Raw genomic sequence first — 19,734 nt, 5'->3', positions numbered from 1 at the left:
TGCTGGGCCTGGAGAGAGGAGAGGAGAGACCACTATTAACCCAGTCAAACTGCTGGGCCTGGAGAGAGGAGAGGAGAGACCACTATTAACCCAGTCAAACTGCTGGGCCTGGAGAGAGGAGAGGAGAGACCACTATTAACCCAGTCAAACTGCTGGGCCTGGAGAGAGGACAGACCACTATTAACCCAGTCAAACTGCTGGGCCTGGAGAGAGGAGAGACCACTATTAACCCAGTCAAACTGCTGAGCCTGGAGAGAGGAGAGGAGAGACCACTATTAACCCAGTCAAACTGCTGGGCCTGGAGAGAGGAGAGACCACTATTAACCCAGTCAAACTGCTGGGCCTGGAGAGAGGAGAGGCCACTATTAACCCAGTCAAACTGCTGGGCCTGGAGAGAGGAGAGACCACTATTAACCCAGTCAAACTGCTGAGCCTGGAGAGAGGCGAGACCACTATTAACCCAGTCAAACTGCTGGGCCTGGAGAGAGGAGAGACCACTATTAACCCAGTCAAACTGCTGGGCCTGGAGAGAGGAGAAATCACTATTAACCCAGTCAAAACTGCTGGGCCTGGAGAGAGGAGAGACCACTATTAACCCAGTCAAACTGCTGGGCCTGGAGAGAGGAGAGACCACTATTAATTAACCCAGTCAAACTGCTGGGCCTGGAGAGAGGAGAGACCACTATTAACCCAGTCAAACTGCTGGGCCTGGAGAGAGGAGAGGAGAGACCACTATTAACCCAGTCAAACTGCTGGGCCTGGAGAGAGGAGAGACCACTATTAACCCAGTCAAACTGCTGGGCCTGGAGAGAGGAGAGACCACTATTAACCCAGTCAAACTGCTGAGCCTGGAGAGAGGGGAGGATAGACCACTATTAACCCAGTCAAACTGCTGAGCCTGGAGAGAGGAGAGGAGAGACCACTATTAACCCAGTCAAACTGCTGGGCCTGGAGAGAGGAGAGACCACAATTAACCCAGTCAAACTGCTGGGCTTGGAGAGAGGAGAGACCACTATTAACCCAGTCAAACTGCTGAGCCTGGAGAGAGTAGAGGAGAGACCACTATTAACCCAGTCAAACTGCTGGGCCTGGAGAGAGGAGAGACCACTATTAACCCAGTCAAACTGCTGGGCCTGGAGAGAGGAGAGACCACTATTAACCCAGTCAAACTGCTGGGCCTGGAGAGAGGAGAGACCACTATTAACCCAGTCAAACTGCTGGGCCTGGAGAGAGGAGAGACCACTATTAACCCAGTCAAACTGCTGGGCCTGGAGAGAGGAGAGACCACTATTAACCCAGTCAAACTGCTGAGCCTGGAGAGAGGAGAGACCACTATTAACCCAGTCAAACTGCTGGGCCTGGAGAGAGGAGAGACCACTATTAACCCAGTCAAACTGCTGGGCCTGGAGAGAGGAGAGACCACTATTAATTAACCCAGTCAAACTGCTGGGCCTGGAGAGAGGAGAGACCACTATTAATTAACCCAGTCAAACTGCTGGGCCTGGAGAGAGGAGAGACCACTATTAATTAACCCAGTCAAACTGCTGGGCCTGGAGAGAGGAGAGACCACTATTAATTAACCCAGTCAAACTGCTGGGCCTGGAGAGAGGAGAGACCACTATTAACCCAGTCAAACTGCTGGGCCTGGAGAGAGGACAGACCACTATTAACCCAGTCAAACTGCTGGGCCTGGAGAGAGGAGAGACCACTATTAACCCAGTCAAACTGCTGAGCCTGGAGAGAGGAGAGGAGAGACCACTATTAACCCAGTCAAACTGCTGGGCCTGGAGAGAGGAGAGACCACTATTAACCCAGTCAAACTGCTGGGCCTGGAGAGAGGAGAGGCCACTATTAACCCAGTCAAACTGCTGGGCCTGGAGAGAGGAGAGACCACTATTAACCCAGTCAAACTGCTGAGCCTGGAGAGAGGAGAGACCACTATTAACCCAGTCAAACTGCTGGGCCTGGAGAGAGGAGAGACCACTATTAACCCAGTCAAACTGCTGGGCCTGGAGAGAGGAGAGACCACTATTAACCCAGTCAAACTGCTGGGCCTGGAGAGAGGAGAGACCACTATTAACCCAGTCAAACTGCTGGGCCTGGAGAGAGGAGAGACCACTATTAACCCAGTCAAACTGCTGGGCCTGGAGAGAGGAGAGGAAAGACCACTATTAACCCAGTCAAACTGCTGGGCCTGGAGAGAGGACAGACCACTATTAACCCAGTCAAACTGCTGGGCCTGGAGAGAGGAGAGACCACTATTAACCCAGTCAAACTGCTGGGCCTGGAGAGAGGAGAGACCACTATTAACCCAGTCAAACTGCTGGGCCTGGAGAGAGGAGAGGAGAGACCACTATTAACCCAGTCAAACTGCTGGGCCTGGAGAGAGGACAGACAACTATTAACCCAGTCAAACTGCTGGGCCTGGAGAGAGGAGAGACCACTATTAACCCAGTCAAACTGCTGAGCCTGGAGAGAGGAGAGGAGAGACCACTATTAACCCAGTCAAACTGCTGGGCCTGGAGAGAGGAGAGACCACTATTAACCCAGTCAAACTGCTGGGCCTGGTGAGAGGAGAGGCTACTATTAACCCAGTCAAACTGCTGGGCCTGGAGAGAGGAGAGACCACTATTAATTAACCCAGTCAAACTGCAGGGCCTGGAGAGAGGAGAGGAGAGACCACTATTAACCCAGTCAAACTGCTGGGCCTGGAGAGAGGAGAGACCACTATTAACCCAGTCAAACTGCTGGGCCTGGAGAGAGGAGAGACCACTATTAACCCAGTCAAACTGCTGAGCCTGGAAAGAGGAGAGGAGAGACCACTATTAACCCAGTCAAACTGCTGAGCCTGGAGAGAGGAGAGGAGAGACCACTATTAACCCAGTCAAACTGCTGGGCCTGGAGAGAGGAGCGACCACTATTAACCCAGTCAAACTAATGGGCCTGGAGAGAGGAGAGACCACTATTAACCCAGTCAAACTGCTGAGCCTGGAGAGAGTAGAGGAGAGACCACTATTAACCCAGTCAAACTGCTGGGCCTGGAGAGAGGAGAGACCACTATTAACCCAGTCAAACTGCTGGGCCTGGAGAGAGGAGAGACCACTATTAACCCAGTCAAACTGCTGGGCCTGGAGAGAGGAGAGACCACTATTAACCCAGTCAAACTGCTGGGCCTGGAGAGAGGAGAGACCACTATTAACCCAGTCAAACTGCTGGGCCTGGAGAGAGGAGAGACCACTATTAACCCAGTCAAACTGCTGAGCCTGGAGAGAGGAGAGACCACTATTAACCCAGTCAAACTGCTGGGCCTGGAGAGAGGAGAGACCACTATTAATTAACCCAGTCAAACTGCTGGGCCTGGAGAGAGGAGAGGAGAGACCACTATTAACCCAGTCAAACTGCTGGGCCTGGAGAGAGGAGAGGAGAGACCACTATTAACCCAGTCAAACTGCTGGGCCTGGAGAGAGGAGAGACCACTATTAACCCAGTCAAACTGCTGGGCCTGGAGAGAGGAGAGACCACTATTAACCCAGTCAAACTGCTGGGCCTGGAGAGAGGAGAGACCACTATTAACCCAGTCAAACTGTTGAGCCTGGAGAGAGGAGAGGAGAGACCACTATTAACCCAGTCAAACTGCTGAGCCTGGAGAGAGGAGAGGAGAGACCACTATTAACCCAGTCAAACTGCTGGGCCTGGAGAGAGGAGAGACCACTATTAACCCAGTCAAACTAATGGGCCTGGAGAGAGGAGAGACCACTATTAACCCAGTCAAACTGCTGGGCCTGGAGAGAGGAGAGACCACTATTAACCCAGTCAAACTGCTGGGCCTGGAGAGAGGAGAGACCACTATTAACCCAGTCAAACTGCTGGGCCTGGAGAGAGGAGAGACCACTATTAACCCAGTCAAACTGCTGGGCCTGGAGAGAGGAGAGACCACTATTAACCCAGTCAAACTGCTGGGCCTGGAGAGAGGAGAGACCACTATTAACCCAGTCAAACTGCTGAGCCTGGAGAGAGGAGAGACCACTATTAACCCAGTCAAACTGCTGGGCCTGGAGAGAGGAGAGACCACTATTAACCCAGTCAAACTGCTGGGCCTGGAGAGAGGAGAGACCACTATTAACCCAGTCAAACTGCTGGGCCTGGAGAGAGGAGAGACCACTATTAATTAACCCAGTCAAACTGCTGGGCCTGGAGAGAGGAGAGACCACTATTAATTAACCCAGTCAAACTGCTGGGCCTGGAGAGAGGAGAGGCCACTATTAACCCAGTCAAACTGCTGGGCCTGGAGAGAGGACAGACCACTATTAACCCAGTCAAACTGCTGGGCCTGGAGAGAGGAGAGACCACTATTAACCCAGTCAAACTGCTGAGCCTGGAGAGAGGAGAGGAGAGACCACTATTAACCCAGTCAAACTGCTGGGCCTGGAGAGAGGAGAGACCACTATTAACCCAGTCAAACTGCTGGGCCTGGAGAGAGGAGAGGCCACTATTAACCCAGTCAAACTGCTGGGCCTGGAGAGAGGAGAGACCACTATTAACCCAGTCAAACTGCTGAGCCTGGAGAGAGGAGAGACCACTATTAACCCAGTCAAACTGCTGAATGTGTAATAAAGGTACAGTACCTGTGAACAGGTGAGTGTGTATTAAAGGTACAGTACCTGTGAACAGGTGATTGTGTATTAAAGGTACAGTACCTGTGAACAGGTGAGTGTGTATTAAAGGTACAGTACCTGTGAACAGGTGAGTGTGTATTAAAGGTACAGTACCTGTGAACAGGTGAAGACCATGTGAGGGTTCTTCTCCATCAGTCTGATCACAGTCACCCAGCTCCTGGCACACTTCCTGATGGTCTCCTCATAGGGCCACAGCCAGGCTAGATAGAGACAGGGACAGAGCAGGATATTAATCAATCAATCACATCCTGATGTCATCATAGGGCCACAGCCAGGCTAGATAGAGACAGGGACGGAGCAGGATATTAATCAATCAATCACATCCTGATGTCATCATAGATCCACAGCCAGGCTAGATAGAGACAGGGACGGAGCAGGATATTAATCAATCAATCACATCCTGATGTCATCATAGGACCACAGCCAGGCTAGATAGAGACAGGGACGGAGCAGGATATTAATCAATCAATCACTTCCTGATGTGGAGCAGCAGAAGACAGTGGAGCAGCAGTAGACAGTGGAGCAGCAGAACACCACACACAGTGGAGCAGCAGAACACCACACACAGTGGAGCAGCGGTACATCACACACAGTGGAGCAGCAGGACACCACACACAGTGGAGCACCAAGACACCACACACAGTGGAGCAGCAGGACACCACACACAGTGGAGCAGCAGGACACCACACACAGTGGAGCAGCAGGACACCACACACAGTGGAGCAGCGGTACATCACACACAGTGGAGCAGCGGTACATCACACACAGTGGAGCAGCAGGACACCACACACAGTGGAGCAGCAGGACACCACACACAGTGGAGCAGCAGGACACCACACACAGTGGAGCAGCAGAACACCACACACAGTGGAGCAGCAGAACTCCACACACAGTGGAGCATCAGTAGACAGTGGAGCAGCAGAACACCACACACAGTGGAGCAGCAGGACACCACACACAGTGGAGCATCAGTAGACAGTGGAGCAGCAGTACACCACACACAGTGGAGCAGCAGAACACCACACACAGTGGAGCAGCAGGACACCACACACAGTGGAGCAGCAGGACACCACACACAGTGGAGCAGCAGGACACCACACACAGTGGAGCAGCAGGACACCACACACAGTGGAGCAGCAGGACACCACACACAGTGGAGCAGCAGGACACCACACACAGTGGAGCAGCAGGACACCACACACAATGGAGCATCAGTAGACAGTGGAGCAGCAGAACACCACACACAGTGGAGCAGCAGAACACCACACACAGTGGAGCAGCAGAACACCACACACAGTGGAGCAGCGGTAGACAGTGGGGCAGCAGGACACCACACACAGTGGAGCAGCAGAAACCACGCACAGTGGAGCAGCAGAAAACCACGCACAGTGGAGCAGCAGGGCAGGACACCACACACAGTGGAGCAGCAGGACACCACACACAGTGGAGCAGCAGAACACCACACACAGTGGAGCATCAGTAGACAGTGGAGCAGCAGTACACCACACACAGTGGAGCAGCAGTTCACAGGGCAGCAGCGGTAGACAGTGGAGCAGCAGAAGACAGTGGAGCAGCAGTAGACAGTGAAGCAGCAGTAGACAGTGAAGCAGCAGTAGACAGTGGAGCAGCAGTAGACAGTGGAGCAGCAGGACACCACACACAGTGTAGCAGCAGGACACCACACACAGTGGAGCAGCAGGACACCACACACAGTGGAGCAGAAGTACACCACACACAGTGGAGCAGCAGAACTCCACACACAGTGGAGCATCAGTAGACAGTGGAGCAGCAGTACACCACACACAGTGGAGCAGCAGTTCACAGGGCAGCAGCGGTAGACAGTGGAGCAGCAGAAGACAGTGGAGCAGCAGAAGACAGTGGAGCAGCAGTAGACAGTGGAGCAGCAGTAGACAGTGGAGCAGCGGTAGACAGTGGAGCAGCGGTAGACAGTGGAGTAGCGGGAGACAGTGGAGCAGCGGTAGACAGCGGAGCAGCGGTAGACAGTGGAGCAGCAGTAGACAGTGGAGCAGCAGTAGACAGTGGAGCAGCGGTAGACAGCGGAGCAGCGGTAGACAGCGGTAGACAGTGGAGCAGCGGGAGACAGCGGAGCAGCGGTAGACAGTGGAGCAGCAGTAGACAGTGGAGCAGCAGTAGACAGTGGAGCAGCGGTAGACAGCGGAGCAGCGGTAGACAGCGGTAGACAGCGGAGCAGCGGTAGACAGTGGAGCAGCGGTAGACAGCGGAGCAGCGGTAGACAGTGGAGCAGCAGTAGACAGTGGAGCAGCGGTAGACAGTGGAGCAGCGGTAGACAGCGGTAGACAGTGGAGCAGCAGTAGACAGCGGAGCAGCGGTAGACAGCGGTAGACAGTGGAGCAGCAGTAGACAGCGGAGCAGCGGTAGACAGTGGAGCAGCGGTAGACAGCGGAGCAGCGGTAGACAGTGGAGCAGCAGTAGACAGTGGAGCAGCGGTAGACAGTGGAGCAGCGGTAGACAGCGGAGCAGCGGTAGACAGCGGTAGACAGTGGAGCAGCGATAGACAGTGGAGCAGCGGTAGACAGTGGAGCAGCGGTAGACAGTGGAGCAGCAGTAGACAGTGGCGCAGCAGTAGACAGTGGAGCAGCAGTAGACAGTGGAGCAGCGGTAGACAGTGGAGCAGCGGTAGACAGTGGAGCAGCGGTAGACAGCGGTAGACAGTGGAGCAGCAGTAGACAGTGGAGCAGCGGTAGACAGTGGAGCAGCGGTAGACAGCGGTAGACAGTGGAGCAGCAGTAGACAGCGGAGCAGCGGTAGACAGCGGTAGACAGTGGAGCAGCAGTAGACAGCGGAGCAGCGGTAGACAGTGGAGCAGCGGTAGACAGCGGAGCAGCGGTAGACAGTGGAGCAGCAGTAGACAGTGGAGCAGCGGTAGACAGTGGAGCAGCGGTAGACAGCGGAGCAGCGGTAGACAGCGGTAGACAGTGGAGCAGCGATAGACAGTGGAGCAGCGGTAGACAGTGGAGCAGCGGTAGACAGTGGAGCAGCAGTAGACAGTGGCGCAGCAGTAGACAGTGGAGCAGCAGTAGACAGTGGAGCAGCGGTAGACAGTGGAGCAGCAGTACACCACACACAGTGGAGCAGCAGTAGACAGTGGAGCAGCGGTAGACAGTGGAGCAGCAGTACACCACACACAGTGGAGCAGCAGTAGACAGTGGAGCAGCGGTAGACAGTGGAGCAGCAGTACACCACACACAGTGGAGCAGCAGTAGACAGTGGAGCAGCAGTAGACAGTGGAGCAGCAGTAGACAGTGGAGCAGCAGTAGACAGTGGAGCAGCAGTAGACAGTGGAGCAGCGGTAGACAGCGGAGCAGCGGTAGACAGCGGAGCAGCGGTAGACAGCGGAGCAGCGGTAGACAGTGGAGCAGCAGTAGACAGTGGAGCAGCAGTAGACAGTGGAGCAGCAGTAGACAGTGGAGCAGCGGTAGACAGTGGAGCAGGAGTAGACAGTGGAGCAGCGGTAGACAGTGGAGCAGCGCTAGACAGTGGAGTAGCAGTAGACAGTGGAGCAGCGGTAGACAGTGGAGCAGCGGTAGACAGTGGAGCAGCGGTAGACAGTGGAGCAGCAGTAGACAGTGGAGCAGCGGTAGACAGTGGAGCAGCGGTAGACAGTGGAGCAGCAGTAGACAGTGGAGCAGCGCTAGACAGTGGAGCAGCAGTAGACAGTGGAGCAGCAGTAGACAGTGGAGCAGCAGTAGACAGTGGAGCAGCAGTAGACAGTGGAGCAGCAGTAGACAGTGGAGCAGCAGTAGACAGTGGAGCAGCAGTAGACAGTGGAGCAGCAGTAGACAGTGGAGTAGCAGTAGACAGTGGAGCAGCGGTAGACAGCGGAGCAGCAATAGACAGCGGAGCATCATTACAGGAGAACTCAATACATGGACATAGACTAAACAAAATCAGTCATCTTGAAAGAGAGAGATGTTCACCTGAGTCAATGTGGCAGTGTCCCATAGCGTGGACAGTGTGCTGGCTCTCTCCATTCCTCTGGCTGAAGAACTTCTGAGCCAGACTCCGGGCCGCAGGAAATGAGCTGGGATTGGTCGGCTCACACAGGTTCACCATCTCATTGGCTGTGAACAGAGCCTGGTACCCACGCTGTTCCCCCTCACCCAGCAACTGAGAGGAGGCAGAAGAGAGAAGATCAACAGGCCAATGAGAAAGCAGGAACAGAACAGCAGACTAACTAAAGTTGACAGTTACACTTCATTCACAGTTAAATGTCACAATTCCATCTGCAGGTTCAGGTTTGGAGTCAATTCCATTTAGTTAGTTTACTACTTCTGGAACTGACCCCACCCTGCTCCAGACATGACCTCTTGACCTACTACTCCTGGAATTGACCCCAGCCTGCTCCAGACATGACCTCTTGACCTACTTCACATCCCATTAGGTAGTACCTTGACATTATAGAATACTGATATCTCAACATACCTTGACCATGTCTACCAGCATCTCCAAATCAGTCAGCAGCTCCCTGACGTCCGACTTAAACACCACAAGCTCAGCCTTCTGGACAGAGTACTTCCTGTCTGGGTCAGGTGCTGCAATCATGGATCCCTTTCCCGCTCCGAAAAGGCTGTTACACGCCAGCTCGACATACAGGGAGATGCTAAAAGAGACAGAAGACAGACTACAGTTTACAACACAGAACTAGAACACACTGAGGCGATCCTGACTCGCTGCAAACAGACCGCTACGCGCCAACTCAATGTAGAGCAGCGCTGTCCCCGACTAAACAAACTTAGTCAACCGAGAGCCTCCTGTCCTTTCAACCAATCGATTGAAATGTTTAAACTTATATTTTTCCATATCTTGACACATCCTATGTGTTTTAATCAAATCAAATACATTCACTGAGCTATATTTTAAATCTAAGAGTCTTAAAAGTAGCCACCGTTTGCTGAACACAAAAGGATTTACATGGCAGAAAAATCCCTGAAGAGCGTCTGTTAAATGACTAAAATGTCAAATGTAAATTGAATTCACCCCAAACAGGATGTAGAACCCACTAACATGTGTGGATCATCATCCTCCAGACTCTCAGGATGTAGAACCCACTAACCTGTGTGGATCATCATCCTCCAGACAGTCAGGACATAGAACCCACAAACCTGTGTGTCTCATCATCCTCCAGTCAGTCAGGATGTAGAACCCACTAACCTGTGTGGATCATCATCCTCCAGACAGTCAGGATGTAGAACCCACTAACCTGTGTGGATCATCATCCTCCAGACAGTCAGGATGTAGAACCCACTAACCTGTGTGGATCATCATCCTCCAGACAGTCAGGATGTAGAACCCACTAACCTGTGTGTCTCATCATCCTCCAGTCAGTCAGGATGTAGAACCCACTAACCTGTGTGGATCATCATCCTCCAGACAGTCAGTCAGGATGTAGAACCCACTAACCTGTGTGTCTCATCATCCTCCAGTCAGTCAGGATGTAGAACCCACTAACCTGTGTGTCTCATCATCCTCCAGTCAGTCAGGATGTAGAACCCACTAACCTGTGTGTCTCATCATCCTCCAGTCAGTCAGGATGTAGAACCCACTAACCTGTGTGGATCATCATCCTCCAGTCAGTCAGGATGTAGAACCCACTGACCTGTGTGTCTCATCATCCTCCAGTCAGTCAGGATGTAGAACCCACTAACCTGTGTGGATCATCATCCTCCAGACAGTCAGGATGTAGAACCCACTAACCTGTGTGTCTCATCATCCTCCAGACAGTCAGGATGTAGAACCCACTAACCTGTGTGGATCATCATCCTCCAGACAGTCAGTCAGGATGTAGAACCCACTAACCTGTGTGTCTCATCATCCTCCAGTCAGTCAGGATGTAGAACCCACTAACCTGTGTGGATCATCATCCTCCAGACAGTCAGGATGTAGAACCCACTAACCTGTGTGGATCATCATCATCCAGACAGTCAGGATGTAGAACCCACTAACCTGTGTGTCTCATCATCCTCCAGACAGTCAGGATGTAGACCCCACTAACCTGTGTGGATCATCATCCTCCAGACAGTCAGTCAGGATGTAGAACCCACTAACCTGTGTGGATCATCATCCTCCAGTCAGTCAGGATGTAGAACCCACTAACCTGTGTGGATCATCATCCTCCAGACAGTCAGTCAGGATGTAGAACCCACTAACCTGTGTGTCTCATCATCCTCCAGTCAGTCAGGATGTAGAACCCACTAACCTGTGTGTCTCATCATCCTCCAGTCAGTCAGGATGTAGAACCCACTAACCTGTGTGGATCATCATCCTCCAGTCAGTCAGGATGTAGAACCCACTAACCTGTGTGGATCATCATCCTCCAGACAGTCAGGACATAGAACCCACTAACCTGTGTGTCTCATCATCCTCCAGTCAGTCAGGATGTAGAACCCACTAACCTGTGTGTCTCATCATCCTCCAGTCAGTCAGGATGTAGAACCCACTAACCTGTGTGTCTCATCATCCTCCAGTCAGTCAGGATGTAGAACCCACTAACCTGTGTGGATCATCATCCTCCAGTCAGTCAGGATGTAGAACCCACTAACCTGTGTGGATCATCATCCTCCAGACAGTCAGGACATAGAACCCACTAACCTGTGTGTCTCATCATCCTCCAGAAAGTCAGGCTGTAGAACCCACTAACCTGTGTGTCTCATCATCCTCCAGTCAGTCAGGATGTAGAACCCACTAACCTGTGTGTCTCATCATCCTCCAGAAAGTCAGGATGTAGAACCCACTAACCTGTGTGTCTCATCATCCTCCAGTCAGTCAGGATGTAGAACCCACTAACCTGTGTGGATCATCATCCTCCAGTCAGTCAGGATGTAGAACCCACTAACCTGTGTGGATCATCATCCTCCAGACAGTCAGTCAGGATGTAGAACCCACTAACCTGTGTGGATCATCATCCTCCAGACAGTCAGTCAGGATGTAGAACCCACTAACCTGTGTGGATCATCATCCTCCAGTCAGTCAGGATGTAGAACCCACTAACCTGTGTGGATCATCATCCTCCAGTCAGTCAGGATGTAGAACCCACTAACCTGTGTGGATCATCATCCTCCAGTCAGTCAGGATGTAGAACCCACTAACCTGTGTGGATCATCATCCTCCAGACAGTCAGTCAGGATGTAGAACCCACTAACCTGTGTGGATCATCATCCTCCAGACAGTCAGGACATAGAACCCACTAACCTGTGTGTCTCATCATCCTCCAGTCAGTCAGGATGTAGAACCCACTAACCTGTGTGTCTCATCATCCTCCAGACAGTCAGTCAGGATGTAGAACCCACTAACCTGTGTGTCTCATCATCCTCCAGACAGTCAGGATGTAGAACCCACTAACCTGTGTGGATCATCATCCTCCAGTCAGTCAGGATGTAGAACCCACTAACCTGTGTGTCTCATCATCCTCCAGTCAGTCAGGATGTAGAACCCACTAACCTGTGTGGATCATCATCCTTCAGACAGTCAGGATGTAGAACCCATTAACCTGTGTGGATCATCATCCTCCAGACAGTCAGGATGTAGAACCCACTAACCTGTGTGTCTCATCATCCTCCAGACAGTCAGTCAGGATGTAGAACCCACTAACCTGTGTGGATCATCATCCTCCAGTCAGTCAGGATGTAGAACCCACTAACCTGTGTGGATCATCATCCTCCAGACAGTCAGGATGTAGAACCCACTAACCTGTGTGTCTCATCATCCTCCAGACAGTCAGGATGTAGAACCCACTAACCTGTGTGTCTCATCATCCTCCAGTCAGTCAGGATGTAGAACCCTCTAACCTGTGTGGATCATCATCCTCCAGACAGTCAGGATGTAGAACCCATTAACCTGTGTGTCTCATCATCCTCCAGTCAGTCAGGATGTAGAACCCACTAACCTGTGTGTCTCATCATCCTCCAGAAAGTCAGGATGTAGAACCCACTAACCTGTGTGTCTCATCATCCTCCAGAAAGTCAGGATGTAGAACCCACTAACCTGTGTGGATCATCATCTTCCAGTCAGTCAGGATGTAGAACCCACTAACCTGTGTGTCTCATCATCCTCCAAACAGTCAGGACATAGAACCCACTAACCTGTGTGTCTCATCATCCTCCAGTCAGTCAGGATGTAGAACCCACTAACCTGTGTGGATCATCATCCTCCAGTCAGTCAGGATGTAGAACCCACTAACCTGTGTGTCTCATCATCCTCCAGTCAGTCAGGATGTAGAACCCACTAACCTGTGTGTCTCATCATCCTCCAGTCAGTCAGGATGTAGAACCCACTAACCTGTGTGTCTCATCATCCTCCAGAAAGTCAGGATGTAGAACCCACTAACCTGTGTGGATCATCATCCTCCAGACAGTCAGTCAGGATGTAGAACCCACTAACCTGTGTGGATCATCATCCTCCAGTCAGTCAGGATGTAGAACCCACTAACCTGTGTGGATCATCATCCTCCAGTCAGTCAGGATGTAGAACCCACTAACCTGTGTGGATCATCATCCTCCAGACAGTCAGGATGTAGAACCCACTAACCTGTGTGTCTCATCATCCTCCAGTCAGTCAGGATGTAGAACCCTCTAACCTGTGTGGATCATCATCCTCCAGACAGTCAGGATGTAGAACCCATTAACCTGTGTGTCTCATCATCCTCCAGTCAGTCAGGATGTAGAACCCACTAACCTGTGTGTCTCATCATCCTCCAGAAAGTCAGGATGTAGAACCCACTAACCTGTGTGTCTCATCATCCTCCAGAAAGTCAGGATGTAGAACCCACTAACCTGTGTGGATCATCATCTTCCAGTCAGTCAGGATGTAGAACCCACTAACCTGTATGTCTCATCATCCTCCAAACAGTCAGGACATAGAACCCACTAACCTGTGTGTCTCATCATCCTCCAGTCAGTCAGGATGTAGAACCCACTAACCTGTGTGGATCATCATCCTCCAGTCAGTCAGGATGTAGAACCCACTAACCTGTGTGTCTCATCATCCTCCAGTCAGTCAGGATGTAGAACCCACTAACCTGTGTGTCTCATCATCCTCCAGTCAGTCAGGATGTAGAACCCACTAACCTGTGTGTCTCATCATCCTCCAGAAAGTCAGGATGTAGAACCCACTAACCTGTGTGGATCATCATCCTCCAGACAGTCAGTCAGGATGTAGAACCCACTAACCTGTGTGGATCATCATCCTCCAGTCAGTCAGGATGTAGAACCCACTAACCTGTGTGGATCATCATCCTCCAGTCAGTCAGGATGTAGAACCCACTAACCTGTGTGGATCATCATCCTCCAGACAGTCAGGATGTAGAACCCACTAACCTGTGTGTCTCATCATCCTCCAGACAGTCAGGATGTAGAACCCATTAACCTGTGTGGATCATCATCCTCCAGTCAGTCAGGATATAGAACCCACTAACCTGTGTGGATCATCATCCTCCAGACACTCAGTCAGGATGTAGAACCCACTAACCTGTGTGTCTCATCATCCTCCAGAAAGTCAGGATGTAGAACCCACTAACCTGTGTGGATCATCATCCTCCAGACACTCAGTCAGGATGTAGAACCCACTAACCTGTGTGGATCATCATCCTCCAGACACTCAGTCAGGATGTAGAACCCACTAACCTGTGTGTCTCATCATCCTCCAGTCAGTCAGGATGTAGAACCCACTAACCTGTGTGGATCATCATCCTTCAGACAGTCAGGATGTAGAACCCATTAACCTGTGTGGATCATCATCCTCCAGACAGTCAGGATGTAGAACCCACTAACCTGTGTGTCTCATCATCCTCCAGACAGTCAGTCAGGATGTAGAACCCACTAACCTGTGTGGATCATCATCCTCCAGTCAGTCAGGATGTAGAACCCACTAACCTGTGTGGATCATCATCCTCCAGACAGTCAGGATGTAGAACCCACTAACCTGTGTGTCTCATCATCCTCCAGACAGTCAGGATGTAGAACCCACTAACCTGTGTGGATCATCATCATCCTTCAGACAGTCAGGATGTAGAACCCACTAACCTGTGTGTCTCATCATCCTTCAGACACTCAGTCAAGACGTAGCTGGTCTTCTCCCCTTCTTTGGTCAACCCCTGCCAATCAAATAACAACATCAAGGTCAACCCCTGCCAATCAAATAACAACATCAAGGTCAACCCCTGTCAACCAAATGACAACATCAAGGTCAACCCCTGTCAATCAAATAACAACATCAAGGTCAACCCCTGTCAATCAAATAACAACATCAAGGTCAACCCCTGTCAACCAAATGACAACATCAAGGTCAACCCCTGCCAATCAAATAACAACATCAAGGTCAACCCCTGTCAATCAAATGACAACATCAAGGTCAACCCCTGCCAATCAAATGACAACATCAAGGTCAACCCCTGCCAATCAAATAACAACATCAAGGTCAACCCCTGTCAATCAAATGACAACATCAAGGTCAAACCCTGTCAATCAAATAACAACATCAAGGTCAACCCCTGTCAATCAAATAACAACATGAAGGTCAACCCCTGCCAATCAAATGACAACATCAAGGTCAACCCCTGAGAATGATGTGTTTGAACAACATGCAGTGAGGCTTGATTAGCGTACATAACATAGTTCACATATAACTAAAACAGATTGTTATTGTGACTTTGCCCCAAGGCAAGCTGAGAGGATGAGACTAGTCTGTTGAGGTACTGTAGTGGTATGGTGGATGAGGTACTGTAGTGGTATGGTGGATGAGGTACTGTAGTGGTATGGTGGATGAGGTACAATAGTTTATGGTGGTTGAGGTATGGTGGATGAGGTACTGTAGTGTTATGGTGGTTGAGGTATGGTGGATGAGGTACTGTAGTGTTATGGTGGATGAGGTACTGTAGTGGTATGGTGGATGAGGTACAATAGTGTTATGGTGGTTGAGGTATGGTGGATGAGGTACTGTAGTGGTATGGTGGATGAGGTACTGTAGTGTTATGGTGGATGAGGTACTGTAGTGGTATGGTGGATGAGGTACAATAGTGTTATGGTGGTTGAGGTATGGTGGATGAGGTACTGTAGAGGTATGGTGGATGAGGTACTGTAGTGGTATGGTGGATGAGGTACTGTAGTGGTATGGTGGATGAGGTACTGTAGTGGTATGGTGGATGAGGTACTGTAGTGGTATGGTGGATGAGGTACTGTAGTGTTATGGTGGTTGAGGTATGGTGGATGAGGTACTGTAGTGTTATGGTGGATGAGGTACTGTAGTGTTATGGTGGATGAGGTATGGTGGATGAGGTACTGTAGTGGTATGGTGGTTGAGGTATGGTGGATGAGGTACTGTAGTGTTATGGTGGTTGAGGTATGGTGGATGAAGTATGGTGGATGAGGTACTGTAGTGTTATGGTGGTTGAGGTATGGTGGATGAGGTATGGTGGATGAGGTACTGTAGTGTTATGGTGGTTGAGGTGCGGTGGATGAGGTACTGTAGTGTTATGGTGGTTGAGGTATGGTGGATGAGGTACTGTAGTGTTATGGTGGTTGAGGTATGGTGGATGAGGTACTGTAGTGGTATGGTGGTTGAGGTGTGGTGGATGAGGTACTGTAGTGTTATGGTGGTTGAGGTGTGGTGGATGAGGTACTGTAGTGTTATGGTGGATGAGGTATGGTGGATGAGGTACTGTAGTGTTATGGTGGTTGAGGTGTGGTGGATGAGGTACTGTAGTGTTATGGTGGTTGAGGTACTGTAGTGTTATGGTGGATGAGGTACTGTAGTGTTATGGTGGATGAGGTACTGTAGTGTTATGGTGGTTGAGGTGTGGTGGATGAGGTACTGTAGTGGTATGGTGGATGAGGTATGGTGGATGAGGTACTGTAGTGGTATGGTGGTTGAGGTACTGTAGTGTTATGGTGGTTGAGGTGTGGTGGTTGAGGTACTGTAGTGTTATGGTGGTTGAGGTGTGGTGGATGAGGTACTGTAGTGGTATGGTGGATGAGGTACTGTAGTGGTATGGTGGTTGAGGTACTGTAGTGTTATAGTGGTTGAGGTGTGGTGGATGAGGTACTGTAGTGTTATGGTGGATGAGGTATGGTGGATGAGGTACTGTAGTGTTATGGTGGATGAGGTACTGTAGTGTTATGGTGGTTGAGGTATGGTGGATGAGGTACTGTAGTGGTATGGTGGTTGAGGTACTGTAGTGTTATGGTGGTTGAGGTGTGGTGGATGAGGTACTTTAGTGGTATGGTGGATGAGGTACTGTAGTGTTATGGTGGTTGAGGAATGGTGGATGAGGTACTGTAGTGATATGGTGGATGAGGTACTGTAGTGTTATGGTGGATGAGGTATGGTGGATGAGGTACTGTAGTGGTATGGTGGTTGAGGTATGGTGGATGAGGTACTGTAGTGTTATGGTGGTTGAGGTATGGTGGATGAAGTATGGTGGATGAGGTACTGTAGTGTTATGGTGGTTGAGGTATGGTGGATGAGGTATGGTGGATGAGGTACTGTAGTGTTATGGTGGTTGAGGTGCGGTGGATGAGGTACTGTAGTGTTATGGTGGTTGAGGTATGGTGGATGAGGTACTGTAGTGTTATGGTGGTTGAGGTATGGTGGATGAGGTACTGTAGTGGTATGGTGGTTGAGGTGTGGTGGATGAGGTACTGTAGTGTTATGGTGGTTGAGGTGTGGTGGATGAGGTACTGTAGTGTTATGGTGGATGAGGTATGGTGGATGAGGTACTGTAGTGTTATGGTGGTTGAGGTGTGGTGGATGAGGTACTGTAGTGTTATGGTGGTTGAGGTACTGTAGTGTTATGGTGGATGAGGTACTGTAGTGTTATGGTGGATGAGGTACTGTAGTGTTATGGTGGTTGAGGTGTGGTGGATGAGGTACTGTAGTGGTATGGTGGATGAGGTATGGTGGATGAGGTACTGTAGTGGTATGGTGGTTGAGGTACTGTAGTGTTATGGTGGTTGAGGTGTGGTGGTTGAGGTACTGTAGTGTTATGGTGGTTGAGGTGTGGTGGATGAGGTACTGTAGTGGTATGGTGGATGAGGTACTGTAGTGGTATGGTGGTTGAGGTACTGTAGTGTTATAGTGGTTGAGGTGTGGTGGATGAGGTACTGTAGTGTTATGGTGGATGAGGTATGGTGGATGAGGTACTGTAGTGTTATGGTGGATGAGGTACTGTAGTGTTATGGTGGTTGAGGTATGGTGGATGAGGTACTGTAGTGGTATGGTGGTTGAGGTACTGTAGTGTTATGGTGGTTGAGGTGTGGTGGATGAGGTACTTTAGTGGTATGGTGGATGAGGTACTGTAGTGTTATGGTGGTTGAGGAATGGTGGATGAGGTACTGTAGTGATATGGTGGATGAGGTAAGGCTCATGTGGGTGTGTATATAATGTTGAACCTGTACAGGTTGCTCATCCCTCCAGACCATGGCCTCTCCATCACTCTCCCAGCTCAGATGGACCTGCTTCCCTCTCCAGGAGTCTGGTATCCTCAGAGATACTTTAAACCAGCATGTCCACCATCTGTAATAAAACATTACTCATACTAGTTTGTTGGTTCACTGGTTTGTTCGTTCTTTTGCACGCTCATTCACCAACTCACTCCACTAATTCACTCACTCACTCACTCACTAATTCACTCACTCACTCACTCGTTCATTCATTCATTCATTCACTCGTTCATTCATTCATTCACTCATTCACTCGTTCATTCATTAAGTCATTCACTCGTTCATGGTATTTAACCAAACATGGTGTTCGAAGAGAGCTACAAAATATTCCAGTCCTTACGTAGGTCCAAAGGTATCACCAACTTGATACGGCTCAAAGTTCTGTTTGACAGCCTCTAGGAAAGGGATCCGTTGCTGTGACAGAGACGAGGAGATGGACTCCAGGGGACAGGCGTCTCCATATAGTCTGGAAACGAGTCATGTTGTAAGAAACGTGTTTTTATATGACTCAGATCGCCACATAAAGTGCTGTCAGTGTCTCATAACCAGATCCAGAAGGGGGATTCATTACCCAGAAAAAAATTGCTATTACAAGGAGCAGAGCAGTTTCTCTCTTCACCCGCGGAGAATTCAAACATTTTGCACAATAAATAGAACTTCCATCTGCCCAACAAAACATTGCTACTTAGCTGTGCATATTGAGTGGGTAATGGGCATGCATTTTATTGCACTTGACCGCTAGCTAAGAAATACCATTTACCTTCCCCTAAGGTTGCAGTCGGTGAAATAAATCTCAGATATGAATTTCTCAGCTCGTTCCAGAAGAGTCCGTCGGTTCTTCAGTACCGGTTGATGATACATCGTCAATAATATCTCTGGTCAATGTTCGGAGAATCAATAAATTATCCACTGTTTCGTGAAGTTTAGAGAAACAACAAGGAAGGGACCATGTGGACCCGGAAGTACAATAGAAATACTATTGTCTTTGCGTTGATCAGCCGCTAGATGTCGCTGTTGTTAACATGTCACTAACGTTCTAGGCCGTATGATTAGCCCTCCACTACCATACTATTTAGGGGGTAAGTAATCTTACTGCATAGTGCACTAATACTTGTATGATATGAGTATGATATGAGAAAGAATATCAAATGTCAACATTTATTTAAACCAGAGGGTTTGAAAAACCATACATATTATTCATGTAAAATGAGACAACTAGCACAGAGAGACTGAGTACACCATTCCCATTACCTTTATGGTCCTTCCAAAACCAGAAGTGCCTATGTAGATGGTACATGTTATAATCTGTAGATGGTACATGTTATCATCTGTAGTTGGTACATGTTATAATCTGTAGATGGTACATACCCAATACATTATCAATGCATATTGGCTATACTCAGTAGGCTATAGACCCAATACATTATCCCTGCATATTGGCTATACTCAGTAGGCTATAGGCCCAATACATTATCACTGCATATTGGCTATACTCAGTAGGCTATAGGCCCAATACATTATCCCTGCATATTGGCTATACTCAGTAGGCTATAGGCCCAATACATTATCAATGCATATTGGCTATA

At 49.9% G+C, this 19,734-nt stretch overlaps 1 protein-coding gene across 6 annotated transcripts in view; it reads right to left on the bottom strand.

Annotated features, from left to right (window-relative positions):
• The window catches only part of man2c1 (mannosidase, alpha, class 2C, member 1), a 60,291-nt gene extending 41,151 nt beyond the window's left edge, over window positions 1–19,140 (bottom strand). For all 6 annotated transcript variants that reach the window (XR_005040904.1, XR_005040903.1, XR_005040905.1 and 3 more), the window contains exons 1-7: window positions 18,909–19,140; window positions 18,489–18,614; window positions 18,098–18,221; window positions 14,735–14,805; window positions 9,141–9,318; window positions 8,636–8,825; window positions 4,770–4,876 (exon numbers count right to left, since the gene is read on the bottom strand). Coding sequence is in view for 2 of the 6 variants with exons in the window: in XM_036968917.1 (XP_036824812.1) it covers window positions 4,770–4,876; window positions 8,636–8,825; window positions 9,141–9,318; window positions 14,735–14,805; window positions 18,098–18,221; window positions 18,489–18,614; window positions 18,909–19,009 (897 nt within the window). In the remaining 4 variants the exon portion in view is untranslated. The remainder of the gene's footprint in view (window positions 1–4,769; window positions 4,877–8,635; window positions 8,826–9,140; window positions 9,319–14,734; window positions 14,806–18,097; window positions 18,222–18,488; window positions 18,615–18,908) is intronic.
• Between the last annotated feature and the right edge of the window lie 594 nt (window positions 19,141–19,734).

Source organism: Oncorhynchus mykiss, chromosome 30 (assembly GCF_013265735.2).
Source record: "Oncorhynchus mykiss isolate Arlee chromosome 30, USDA_OmykA_1.1, whole genome shotgun sequence".
Taxonomy (NCBI): domain Eukaryota; kingdom Metazoa; phylum Chordata; class Actinopteri; order Salmoniformes; family Salmonidae; genus Oncorhynchus; species Oncorhynchus mykiss.
This window is presented reverse-complemented; position numbering and strand designations above follow the sequence as displayed.